This window comes from Fistularia commersonii, chromosome 13 (assembly GCF_037954325.1).
Source record: "Fistularia commersonii isolate RoL2024-O1a breed Wild chromosome 13, RoL_Fcom_v1.0, whole genome shotgun sequence".
Classification (NCBI taxonomy): Eukaryota; Metazoa; Chordata; class Actinopteri; order Syngnathiformes; family Fistulariidae; genus Fistularia; species Fistularia commersonii.
Genome location: NC_141296.1, coordinates 1,627,501 through 1,641,618, shown reverse-complemented (window position 1 = coordinate 1,641,618; position 14,118 = coordinate 1,627,501). Strand labels below are relative to the sequence as shown.

The 14,118-nt window shown below is 38.1% G+C and overlaps 2 protein-coding genes across 2 annotated transcripts in view; both read left to right on the top strand.

Annotated features, from left to right (window-relative positions):
• Window positions 1–7,640, top strand: part of polr1a (RNA polymerase I subunit A) — a 36,476-nt gene extending 28,836 nt beyond the window's left edge. The window contains exons 31-37 of the mRNA XM_086158371.1: window positions 451–580; window positions 677–784; window positions 1,550–1,834; window positions 1,925–2,125; window positions 3,647–3,764; window positions 3,857–4,021; window positions 6,691–7,640. Of these exons, the coding sequence (XP_086014497.1) occupies window positions 451–580; window positions 677–784; window positions 1,550–1,834; window positions 1,925–2,125; window positions 3,647–3,764; window positions 3,857–4,021; window positions 6,691–6,791 (1,108 nt within the window). The 3' untranslated portion in view covers window positions 6,792–7,640. The remainder of the gene's footprint in view (window positions 1–450; window positions 581–676; window positions 785–1,549; window positions 1,835–1,924; window positions 2,126–3,646; window positions 3,765–3,856; window positions 4,022–6,690) is intronic.
• A 4,323-nt stretch (window positions 7,641–11,963) lies between these two features.
• The window catches only part of st3gal5 (ST3 beta-galactoside alpha-2,3-sialyltransferase 5), a 16,848-nt gene continuing 14,693 nt past the window's right edge, over window positions 11,964–14,118 (top strand). The window contains exons 1-2 of the mRNA XM_086158483.1: window positions 11,964–12,215; window positions 13,398–13,505. Coding sequence (XP_086014609.1) covers window positions 12,199–12,215; window positions 13,398–13,505 — 125 coding nt within the window. The 5' untranslated portion in view covers window positions 11,964–12,198. The remainder of the gene's footprint in view (window positions 12,216–13,397; window positions 13,506–14,118) is intronic.

Sequence of the window (14,118 nt, the reverse complement as noted above, 5' to 3'; positions counted from 1 at the left end):
AAAGTTGAAATAAAACAGCCAAAAAATTCACGTATTTAAATTGGAATTTTTATTCCGACGTCAATTTCACAATAAGTCCGAAGTCACTTGTCATTCATTGATAGATTTAGAAGATGCGTATGTCAAACTACAACTCGGGCATTTTATGGCCACATCCGGCCTGACATACTATTTTCTTTGAATATTTTAATCAGTATTTTCAATCAATATTGAATTTAGAAACTCCTTATTTTTTCCCTTTTGTTTACATTTGTATGAATGATGACGTACAAAATATTGACGGTGCATTTATATGATAGTTACTGATTTTAAAGTTGAAATAAAAGGCTGAAAATGTTAAGTTTCGATCAATTTTCATTTTGTTCAATTTCCACGATACCTAGTCTGCATAAAACTGAAATAAAATGTTGCCCGCCAGCCAAAACGATTGGTCTAAATGAACTCTTGCAGGTTTTTCCGTCTCCTCTTGGATACCATTAATAAACGCAGTGCTAAGCTAGCCTCGATCGTCATGGAAACGAAGAAAGCCGCACCCCGAGATATTGACCCCTGCAGCGATGGAACGGCTAACGGAGCATCGGTGCGTTTTTTTTTTTGTTTTTTTCTTTCATCATTTTCGTCATTAGTCGTCAGTTGGAAGTGATTTGTGTAAGAATGTGACTTTGACCGTCACCAGGAGGAGAACATGGCCGACGAAGAGGATAAAGAAATCGTGGACGACCAGGGGACTGAAGGAGACACCGACGCTTCAGAGGTCAACCGCAGAAATAAGCAGGAAGAAGAAGTATGAATCTATCTTTAAACTGGAAAAAAAAAATCACATTTATCATATTGGACTTTAAAATAAATAAAAGCACGTATTGGCACACTTTGAGGCGCGGATTAAGTCTACTGTATTAAATCCAAATTAAATAAACAGAGTCGGGAACGTGTCGGAATGCAAATAGAAAATTAAACCCCGGATTGTTAATTTACCTTGTCTAAATATTATTAAGAAAAGTACGGCAGTCGGATTTTTTAATATTAAAATAACAACAGGAGGTGTCTAATTAGCTTCATAAAGTTGATCATAACTCGACGCCTTTATTTCATTTATCATTTTTAAACTTACGACTCGCGTGCGTGACAGATCAGTGCGACCAGGTATTATTAGAAGCTGAATTACACAACAGTTTTCTTTATTATGGCATCAAATACATATGAAATTGTCATTGAAACAAAATCCAATATTTGTTTTTCGTAACTTTTCCAAAAAATATGTTTAGGTCGTCAATCATTCACATTAAAAGTGATGACTAAAACCAGTAAGGCTGGAAACAGATTTGCAATTATCAAGGTGTTTTCTGATACATGTATTATAACTAGTTTAATTTGCATACAGTGAAGTTTTTCAGTGGTTTTCCTGCTTCCCTGCTTTTTTGTTTTGTTTTGTTCACTGAAATGGTAAAACAGTTGACCGTTGAATTACTCATCCAAAGAGGTTTCCAAGATTACATTTACAAATCAGTGCCATCTCTGTTTGAAACTTGTTAAATTTGCGTGTTTTCAGGTGGACTACGAGAGTGAGGAAGGGGGTGAGGATGATGACGCCGAGGATAAAGATGACTTGGATGAGGAAGAAGCGGAGGAACAAGAGAAGGCAACGACAGAACCTACCCAAAGTTCTGAAACGGGGTCCAACGGTATCGTGGTTAACAAGAAAAAGGCGACTTCGAGAAAACAAAAAGGGGGAAAAGATGCGACCATGAATCAGATGAGGGTCAACGGCGTCATGGAGTCGAACCCCGCCATCGAAAGATACTCTTATGACCCTCAGCACGAGCTGTGGTGTGAAGTAAGCTCGCGTTTGCGTCCGAATATGAACGAAAACCGCACGAAAACCAAACGAAATCGCTCATCTCTCTCTCCATGTCCCCGATTTTAGGTCGAGATGGTTTTGCCTTTGAAAAAGATCCAGTTCGACCTCACGTCGATCCTGTCGACGTTGGCCCAAAATGCAGTCATCACGGAAACGAAGGGTCTCACGCGCTGCCTCCTGGCAGAAGCTGCGACAAACACCGGGGAGAAAGAAACCATTCTCAAAACAGAAGGCATCAACATGCACGAGATGTTCAAGCACAGTGAAGTACGTTCCACCTGCATCACAATGGAGAGGATCGTGTTTGACGTTTAAAGAAAAAAACTTCTTCTTCTTCTTTGGGCTTTTTCCCTTCAGGTGTCTCCACAGCGAGTCAACTTTCTCCATCTAACCCTATTCTCTGGATCCTCCTCTCTCACACCAACTACCTTCATATCCTCTCTCACTACGTCCATAAATCTTCTCTTTGGTCTTCCTCCAGACCTCTTGCCTGGCAGCTTCACCTTCAGCAACATTCTACCCAGATCTTCACCATGGTTTGGACATGAACACTCCTTTGTTCATGTCCAAAACATCTCAATCATCACTTTCTCTCGGTCATACATGTCCTGCACCCCTGTGACAGATTCTTCTTCTTCTTTGGGCTTTTCCCTTCAGGTGTCGCCACAGCGAGTCAACTTTCTCCATCTAACCCTATTCTCTGTATCTTCCTCTCTCACACCAACCACCTTCATATCTTCTCTCACGACGTCCATAAATCTCCTCTTTGGTCTTCCTCCAGACCTCTTGCCTGGCAGCTCCAATTCCAGCATCCGTCTACCAATATATTCTCTATCCCTCCTCTGTCCATGACCCAACCATCTCAGTCTGGCTTCTCTGACCTTCTCTCCAAAACATCTAACATGTGCTGTTCCTCTGATAGACTCATTCCTGATCCTCTCCATCCTGGTCACTCCCAAAGAGAACCTCAACATCTTCATCTCTGCAACCTCTAGTTCTGCCTGCTGTCTTTTGGTCATTGGAACAGTTTCTAGTCCAAACATCATCTCTGGTCTCACCACTGTCTTGTACACCTTTCCTTTTATTCTGGCGTTTAAAGAAAAAGAAAAACAACATCCCAAATTTCTAGGGAGGTTCTCCGTCACCCGGGGTTAATTCTGATCGAAATATCCTCATGACAACCAGACCTGACGATGTTTCACCTCCACGCCTTTGACAAGAACGTCCAAAATGATGTCGACGGCATTTACACACCAACATACTGCAGTTTAATCACTAATGTTGACGTTTCCAGTTCCAGTTTCAAAAAGATATGTCTGTGAGAAATACCGCTACCTGCATCTAGGGGACAAATATTTTGAATTAGAATATGGTCGAAGCCTCCGTTAACATGCCAAACCAGATCTGAACCATCACGGATTCATTGCAGTAAACCTACAAACCTTTTGTTTATAAAAGCAACAAAAAAGGGTGAAAAAGTCCCGAGAGGTTGAACACTTTTTAGACGCGTTTTTCTTCTATTGGATTCAAATCAGGTGAATTTGGACCAAAAACATGTTTTCGTGTTCCTCAAACAGCTCTCGAACCTTCGTCAAGTGACGATTTCTGTAAAGACGCTCGACAATACGTCGGGTATATTTGGTATTTGTCAAAATAACGTCCACGTGAATTGGAAAGTTAGCTTTTCTGTCATTTCAACTGCTTCTAAAAGCAAGTGGGATCGATCGGAGCGGACCGTCGTCTCGTGTTTGACTCATAGCGTGTAAATGTTTGTTTTTTTGTCTCCAGATCATGGATATCACCAGACTTTACTCCAATGAGGTCCACACCATGGCCAACACGTATGGGATTGAAGTGGCTCTAAAAGTCATTGAAAGAGAGATCAAAGATGTCTTTGCTGTTTACGGTACGAATATTACTTTGCGCACATAAAAAACAGCGTCACGACAATATCCAAACCTTTTTTTATTCAATATTTACCCGCTTTTCTGTCGCCAGGGATCGAGGTAGACCCGAGACATCTTTCGCTGGTCGCCGACTACATGTGTTTTGAAGGCGTTTACAAGCCTTTAAACCGACACGCCATCAGATCCAACTCCTCCCCTCTGCAGCAGATGACCTTCGAGACGAGCTACCAATTCCTCAAACAAGCTACCATGCTGGGTGAGTCAGCCATAATAACTATATATATGATATACGGCAATCCTTCGCTATAACCCGGTTTACTTTTCACGGTTTCGCTACTTCCCGGATTTGCATGGTGCATTGTGTTCTGCATTCTGATTGGCTAAAAAGTCACTCCGCTTCTTCTCTACCTGTGCGTCAATAACGTTGCAGTTTAATATGTACACGTACGTAAAACAGCTTGACAAATTTACATGACGTACGTGCAAATTCTCTCGCAATGTCGAGTTTCTCTAAAACCCATAATGTTGACAAAACGCTCTGGAGCGACAAAAGGGCCCAAAAGGCAGCGGAAGATGCTATCTATGGCAGATAAAGTTAAACTTCTGGACATGCTAAGGGAAGCTAAAAGCTATGCGGCTGTAGGTCGGCATTACGGAATGAATGAATCTTCCGTTCGTTCCATAAAGAAGGAAGGAAAAAACCTAAGGACGACAGCGGCGATAAGTTTTAATAAGGATGCAAAAAGGGTTGCAACCGTCCGCAATTTTTTTCATAACCATTTTTAATTTTCTCCCGTTTAATCCAATGACTCTGGTCGCGGTGGGCGGAGCTAATCTCCGCCATGTGAAGCCTTCTGTTCACATTGAGGATTAAAATTATTATTTGACAGTACAGGAGTTATTTGTTGAAAAAAACATTTCTAAAGTACAGTACTTTTATTTGTGAAACAAATGATTGAGCCTGTAAAATGGTTTGTTCTTTCTTTTCAATGTATAATAGAGTATTTAATTGTATAATAATTGTAAAAAAAAATAAATAAAGGTTTCTACTTCACAGATTTTGCCTCTCAGGGGTTCTTTTTGGAAAGTAACCCCCGCGAAAAACAAGGGTTTACTGTATACACAACTCAATGTGACAAATAAAGGGATTTCTAAATAAGAAGCCACGAAATGCATCTACTTTTATAGATTTAACTTTGAATCCGTTCCATGCCTGGACCAATAACTGACTGCAAAATATATTAAAAAGGAGTGCCTAAATTTGTTATTTCCCTTCGTTTGATGCAGACTTTTCATGAAATCGTAGAAATTAGAGCGAAAGATGATGCGCTTCATCTTCCGTCAAATTTTGCACGCTTGTTTTCAAATGCTAAGTGTTGTTTCAGAATTGTGTTTTTTGACCAAACACACTGTATGATTTAAAAATGTGTCCTAAATTTGGTTGTCATTTTGCTTGACATTATCATCTAACTGTGTTTCTCATTATTTTGATTTTGTTGGTGGGGGTATTTTGGACCATTTCTGGCAAATTTGTAGATTTTTATTTTCAATTTTTATTTTTATGATATTTTTTATATCATATTTATTTATGCATTTTTATTCTTCAGTTCTTAAATGTAGATCGATTCATGCCATGTTCATAGATTATGACCAGTTTATTCAGACCATTTTCAAAACGGTCTTAGAACTTTGTAAAGTTGCAGAAGAAAAATAATGATTTAGTTTATTTGCACATAAAAAGAGAGAAAAAAAATGGGAAAAAAATAGTTGACAGAATCAAAAAGGTCCGTTTGTGAAATAAGATGAAATGCAAGGTCCTCTTAGGCGGTCAGTGGTATCCTTGGGATTTTATCTTCTTATGACTATTTAATTTGTGAATATTGTGATATTAGCTATTTCGCAAGAATTAAAAATGATTTTACTCACCTCTTTAAATTCACGCTACTATTTCTTTTGTTCAGGTATTAATTTATGATCAGCGATTTATATTTCATCTTTCTGAGCGTTAGTGCATTTTTCTCATAAAACTTACATTTTGCGTACCTTTGCAGTTGATTTAAGTTATTTTTAAACATTGTGTATCTGTTCAGAAATATTGGAGAGGGATTTATAAGAAAATCTCTATAAAGTTTATGAAGTTAGCCATGATTTACTTGGGTTTTTTTTCTTTTGTTTTTTTTTTTTTAAGTTTTTCTTTTTCTTTGAACTTGGAAAGTCTAATAAAAAAAAAATCTTGGAAAATACACCACTAAAGATATGATATGATAGCATATCTTGAGATTGGTGTTGGTATTTAACAGCAGACCAAGTGACTGTGGATAACCTTACAAATATGTTATTTTTTTGTATGCTTTGGAGATAAAAAAGTAATTAAGTGGACTTTCAAACTCATCCATCTAGAAATAAACTGAATTTAATCTACCTTTGGGTTAAAAAAGGGAATTCCTCCTGTCAGTTTTATATTCATATTTTTAAGATTTCTTATGGAGTGACTCATTAGAAAACATCTTACAGAAAATAATGCTGATTCTTAGTAATTGTTCTTATTGTTGCTATGGCATACATCCCCAATGCGTTATTATTATTATTATTATTATTATTATTATTATTACTACATTTCTGTTTATTTTATAGAGGTTTTCTTCATCTAGAGTTACAGCTTTTCTTACTCAATACTTCAGACTTCATATTTACATTCAGACACGTATTTATTTATTTTTTTTTTATGTTTTCGATAATTTTTCTCATGGAAATTTATTCCACACCGTCTTTGACCGGTTTCCCCTGAATACAAGAGAGTGAACGATGGAAAAAAAAAGTGTCTAAGAAGTGACAATAATTTCTACATTATGATTAATGAGGGTTCTTCATAGAGATTCAGTTGTTTAGTGCAAGTGTTCATGTCTGTGCTTGTTTGTGTTTCAGGCTCTCGTGATCAGCTTGCATCACCGTCCGCCTGCCTGGTGGTTGGGAAAGTAGTCAAAGGGGGAACTGGACTGTTTGAGCTCAAACAGCCTCTGCATTAGAAGCGAAACTGCAATCGGAGCATCGCTATTGTGATAAAGACAAGGATTATTCCACATCATAATAATTCACACGTCGCCTTTCTGTTTTGCGTGTAGTTATTGCGACATACAACGTTGCAAGAATTCAACATCATAATTTCATTATGTTACTATCCGAGAGATCTAAAGTGTAGTGGACGGACTACCGATATTTTATTATTAATATTTTATTATACAACTGTAGTTTACAGTTAAATTAAAATTTTGGATTTAAAAATTCTGCTCGTATTCATTTCAAGTATTAAAAAAAGAGGGTGATGATGTCAAACGGTCTGTCTGCTGACTGAGTGTCCCTCTGAAGGGGGAAAAAAAACAATCTAGATGACATTGAGTGAGTGTTTGCAAATAAATTTGATTAGATTACTTTGCTGCTAGTATCTCTTCACTTCCTCCCTGTCCGGGCGAGTGCAGGCTTGAAATTAATGCTGTCTGTTGCATTGCGCCATCGTATTTCCCTGGATGTACGTTGCGTTCCCAAAGTCTTAGTCTTTGTGTGTCACCAAAATCTGGAAAAAAGGGGGAGCGAAGGGCCTTTTCTTTTTGCGCCCCAGCATTTTTGAACATTTTTGAGCATTTAGATTCATCGGATGCTTTTGACCCGATCACGTCCTTCCGTACACTGAATTATGTTCAACTGTTGTACACTTGATTAAATAAACCGGGGTCGGCAACCTGCGGCTTCCTGTGGCTTTTGAAAATAATCAGATACTTAATTACAATGTATTTTATTTTAGTTTGTTCATTGTTAAAATTTAATTATAAATTTGAAGATTATGGCAATTTGTCACATCTAAATAAAACATGTTCAAATGTTTTTGTCGCTCTCAATAAACGACTGCACACACCAGTAAAAGGTAGACAGCACACTTTTGGCTTGCTGCAGGTGTGTGTGCGTGTGCGTGCATGCGTGTGTGTATATATACTTATATATGTGTGTGTATATACATATTTATATCTATATACATACACACACATATACAGGACTGTCAGAAAATTAGAATATTGTGATAAAGTTCTGTATCTTCTGTAATGCAATTAAAAAAAACAAACATTACTTTTTCATGATATTCTAATATTTTGAGATAGGATTTTTGAGTTTTCTTAAGATGTAAGCCATAATCAGCAATATTAAAATAATAAAAGGCTTGGAATATTTCAGTTGATTTGTAATGAATCCAAAACGTATGACATTTTTGTTTTTGTAATTGCATTACAGAAGATAAAGAACTTTATCACAATATTCTAATTTTCTGAGACAGCCCTGTATACGTGTATATAATACGTGTACGTGTGTGTATATATATATATATATATATATATATATATATATGTGTGTGTGTGTGTGTATACATATATGTTGCAGCAAGTCTCGAATGTTGCAGTTTATGTTGATGCTTGTTCTCTGTGTGATTTTGGGGTTGCAGGGAATGGTGTGTGTGTGGTTTGGGGTGCAATGAATTCTGGGTTTTTTTCACCTGGAATTGAGCAAGAACAGTTGTTTATATCGCAGGCTTGTGTGGCGTGGCTGTGGCCAACAACAGCTTTTGCTCATTAAACAGACGTTTCACCGTCACCCAGGTCTTTCCCTCACTAAAATCCAACAATATATCAATATATATGTATATATGCATATGTGGTAAGAGCTCCCTAACCAGGGCTGCAAGGATAGAATGATGTAATAGTGTTTTTGTAACCCTGAGAGCTAATTTTTGTCTTGTTGCAGAGTATGTAGCAGTCTTCACCCAAGTGGCCCCTGCAGTTCTAACAGATGGTGGAGTTAGATAATGATAGATATGAATGATATGTTTCCAGTTGGGGAGTCAGTGCTCATCCTCACTCCGAGCAGCCGTGGTCGGTTGCAAGCAGCAAATGACGAGGGGAATGGAAAGACATTTTATCCTATTTTAACGAGCCTTTTGTTGGAAAATAAAAAGCTTAAACTGGAGGTTATATTTTGAAAAGTGGCCACGATAGTGCACGTGCTCAAAGATTTCACAAGGCTAAGATGGCTTTTTTTTAGAAAGAGCAGCCGACCATTTCCTTTATTGAGACAACAGGAACCAATGTGAAAGGAAACCGGATAACCTAAAGATGAACTCTGGGCCGTTTGATTTCGGAAGAGGCCACGACCAAAAGGGTCACGATCTGATTACCTCAAGACCTCCATCCGTCCGACGGTTATCCACCGACCGCCTGTCCTGTCCGGGGAGGAAACTAGAGAACCCAGAGAAAACCCACAGAAACATGAGAAGAACATGCAAACTGCCAAACAGCAAGAGAATCCTTTATGCTGAGAAGAAGCTGCACTAACCAATGATTTTTAATGAAGAAGAGTGAACAGAGCAGTTGGTGCAGACGGTCAACCACATCGAAAGGAGGATGATTCAATGATGGGAAATTCACTTCTTTTTACTGACTGGAGTTTTTATGAGTCACTTATAGAGAGTCGTGTTTTTGACCCCTATGAGTCACAGAGTTCTCATTCTTAAAGTGGGGAAGTGCATTTAACCGCACACGAGCACCAAATTTTATTTGTCTCGCCTAAATAATCATAAGTATAAAAATGACTGCAAAAATATAACAAAAATAATGTAGTGGAATTTTACCGCCACCATGATGTGAAGTTACAATCACGGTGAAAAATTGGCATAGAGGAAATAATGTCTGCTATAATTTCTGATGAATGGTTGCCGTCTCTTCTGAAAAGACGCGGGATTCCCGAAGATTCAAAACTGTATTCTTTATTGAATTACTAATATACACTGCTCAAAAAAATAAAGGGAACACTTTAAAAAACACATCCTAGATCTAAATGAATGAAATATTCTTATGAAATACTTTGCTCTTTACACAGTTGAATGTGCTGACAACAAAATCACACAAAAATGATCAATGGAAATCAATTGTATCAACCCATGGAGGTCTAGATTAGGAATCACACTCAAAATTAAAGTGTAAAAACAAACTCCAGGCTGATCCAACTTTGATGTAATGTCCTTAAAACAAGTCCAAATGAATCTGTGTTGCTTCCTGAGTGGACACTATGATTTCACACAAGTGGGATTGACTTGGAGTTACATTGTGTTGTTCAAGTGTTCCCTTTATTTTTTTGAGCAGTTCATGTTATTGCCTTCTGGGGACAAACATAATGTTTCTGGTGAAGGAGGTCTTTTACAGCGGTCAGTCAAAGGTGGGGGGGCAGGGCAGCGGACGTTTAACTCAGGTAATTAGTGTGTCGAAATGCTGTTGAGCAAAACCCCGAACCCCTAATTGCTCCCCTGGCGCTGCTGGACGGCATGCCTGCCGCTCATGGTGCATCCGTGATGGATTAATTGCAGAGAATGAATTCCCCCACGGGGATTAATAAAGGATTATTATTATTAATGGCGGGCCTTCCGGCGCTGACTGAAAGCCTGCAGCTGGGCCGGGATTCGTTCTTGTGGGGGGAAGGGTGCGTTCCGAAGAAAATTGATGGACGTCGTGAGAGAGGATATGAGGGGAGTTGGTGTGAGAGAGGAGGATCTAGAGAATAGGGTTGGATGGAGAAGGTGGATCCCTGAAGAGAAAAGCCCAAAACAGAAGAACAAGTGGGTTTTGTTTGTTTGTTTAGAAGTTTATTAGGACAGTGTACAAATACATGAAGCACAGAGGCAGAGACGTTTGTACCAGATTATAGCTCATAGCTAATTTCCATCTGTAGTCCTAGACAATACAAATATGAAACTGTATAAAATAGACAATATATAAAAAATATACAGATAGGCAATAAAATAACTATACAATATATAAACAGGCAATAAAATATGTATTTTGCAAGTTGAAAGTGCTATTGTTGTGATATTGTTACTTTGGTCATCTGGGGGCCATCAGATGTTACCCAGAAGGGAAACATCCGATGGCAAAATACCCGTCTGACATTGTTAGTGTGAGCATGTTTGGTGCTCCAGAATCCAATTTTTAACGGCCCTTGTAAAGGTGTGAAAATCAGTTTTAACATTTCTTTGCAGACATCAACAGGAGCAGGCGTTTAGAGTCACATGCACAGGGTGCATATGTGTTTCCCTGGGCACTGAAATTCCTACAGGGAAATTCCTAGCATGAGGGCAAAAAAATGTATACTGCTCCAAAAAATAAAGGGGACACTTAAACAACACCATGTAACTCCAAGTAAAATCAAATTAAGGAAGCAACATTGATTCTTTTGGACTTGTTTTAAGGACATGGCATCATTGTTGGATCAGCCTGGAGTGTGTTTTTACACTTTCTTTTGGAGTCCAGACCTCCATTGGTTCAATTATTTCATTTCCATTGTGTGATTTTGTTGTCTGGACATTCAACTATGGAAAGAACAAAGTATTTCATCCATTCACATCTAGGATGTGTTATTTTAGTATTTCCTTTTTTTGAGCAGTTTATATAATGTTATGGACGTGTTAATTCATTTCAAATTTCAAAAGGGTTGCGTGGCTCCCGGTGTCTTCTTTACTGAGAGGAAACAAACCAAAACATTATAACACGTTTCATTTGGATCTTACAAGATCACCATAATATTCACATTTAAAACGACATTTAAAAAAATGAACCAACTAAAATAAATTACTTGTTGATTACTTTCAAAAGCCACAGGGAGCCAGATCATATCATCCATTTTGTAGAGCTCTATAAGTCACCTGAATATTTATATTTCCATCAGTATATTCTGCATAATTGTTCATATAACATCTCTTTATTATCCCTTCTGTAGAGTTACTGTAGAAAACACCTGCGTATTTATACATCCATACATATATTGCCATCTGTTAATCATATTAATTACTACCTATTTATACATAATCTGCATATAATTACCCACCTCTACTTGCACCAGCTGCAAAAAAATGTATTGCATTTATCTGTCTATTCTGAACATATTTGTGCACTTCTGATGAGATGCTAACTGCATTTCTAATGGCACTGAATTAGCTTAGCCGCTATGCTATTGGCTTAGCTTAGCCGCTATGCTGAGCCGCTATGCTAATGCTAATGGACTAACCTACTCGGAGTGATACGCCTCTCTCCAGGCCAGTGTCGCTGCTCCAGACGCGCATTGATATAAGCGTATTCGACGGCATAAGAACCGGCTCTTTAGTCAACGGACCCTCCGTTCCTCTTATCCGTCTCTCCCTTCGTAAAGGATTTATTTTTACAAGCAAACCACCGAACGAGTTCATCGAGACGAGGAATTATGACTCACAAATCATTTAAATGATTCGCTCGTTTTGAACGATTCGTCCTGGACCCGCGCATTATTAGAGGACATTTCTGTCGGAACGCCGACTGTCAACAAAGTCAACTTGTTTTTTTTTCCACCAAAACTCACCATGGCGTAATGTTACACATGAGATGGTAAGTTGTCGACGTTGAAAGGTGATTTAATTTGTGTCAAAAACCGAGTTTCAAGCGCAACGCGACGATGAGCCGCTCGGCATGGATAACAGCAAAACGTTACCGTCTGGTTAACACTAGCACTTAACGTGCCGGGCGGTTAATGTGAGCCATTTAATTTGATTTTCAGGATAGTCAACATCCAACAACGTTACATTTCAGAGCCCAAAGAAGAGGAATATTTCTATTTAATATCGCTTTTTTGTTTACGTGTGCTAGAAAACCCCGAGATGATAACGCAGGTTTAATCTATGCCATTATTTTGATCCTCAGGGGGAATAAAGGGAGTTAGCTGGCGAGTAAACATGGATCGATGTGGATTAGTACAAACTAAGCATGTTTTTATTTTTTTTTCTTCAGCTAGTAATGCATTTTCATTGATAGCATAACAGTAGAAGAAGCCTAGATGTAAAAGAAATTATCTTTCTCTATATCATTTGCTTGTAAGCTAAGCTAAGATAAGATCAACTTGAGTGACCCACATAGTGGTCATTCTTTTGTCCCAGCAGTGGAATAGATTATTAGTGTCGAATAAATATTAAATATAAATAATATATACATATAAAATATAAATAATCAGGAGATCAGGAATTAGAGATAAGAAAAAACAAAAGATGTTCACGAATAAATAGAAAGCAGAGAGATAATAACTGCAACCAGTGGAAAGACGGTATGAAAGTAAATAACCACAACAGCAACAATATCAATGATGGGAATAAAATAAATGTGCAAAACCAGGCAGGAAGCGAGTGGGTTGAGACCTGCAGGATAAAAAAGAGAACGGAGTCAAGGCGTGACACATTAATGAATGGATGAGATAGTGAGCTTGTGAAAGTAGTGAGCTTGTGAAGCTTACTGACAAAGAAGCCTGCAGAAATACAAGCAACAAGGAGATCCTTTCTTCTTTTGCTTTTCCTCAGTGTTTTTTTTTTTTTTTTATGAAAAACATTGTAGTACACGAATTCTTGTGCCACAAATATTTTTCATTGTGGACACCGCGTAATAAATATCAATACAAGATACATTGTTCGCCTGACAGTCTTTAAAGTATCCTGAAATAATTTGTCAAGTATTTTTAATAACACATTTTATTTTCTAATACATGTGACTGATGATGAATTCTCATTGATGGCATGTGTGCAGGTCAAGATCCCAAAGGGACAGGGGATCAGCAAAGAAAGCAACGCAGCTTTCTGAATCAAGAGCGAATGCAGGAGAAATGAGGGTCAACAAACGTTGGACAGCCCGCAGGTGACATTATACACCACAAATGTAGTCTTTCACTGATCCAAAAAAAGAATACATATTCTTACAACCAATTTTCTTGTATTCCACGTCTACAGCGAGTTTTGGTTTTCATTACAATGTAATCACTAAAGTCAACGCATTTGAAATGAACAATATTCGTTTTAATCGGAAATACAACTGGAGGTAGAAGAGGTGATGGTGTTGGTCAGGAGTGAGTCCGTCACAGAGACAGTACATGTTAGATGTTTCGGAGAGAAGATCAGAATGAGATGTTTTGAACATGTACAGTGGAGCCATACTGATTATATCCTCCTTCAACCTGGTGTGGACATCATATTTTATTTTATTCATTCAGGGTGTCACCATATGTGAAAATCCTTTTTCTCAAAAGGCATAATTCGTGTTGCAATAAACCCAAAGAGCAAAGAGAAGACGTACACCAAATAAGCGTTGGGGTTTTTGGAGGGTATTGATAGATGGATGTTGAGGTAAGAACTGTCAGACAGGAGACGTAGAAAAAGACCAAACTGAAAATGTAGGGATGTCCAGAAAGAGGACATGAAATAGATTGCTTTCATGAAAGAGGATGTAAAGACTAGGGCTTGAAATGAGGAAG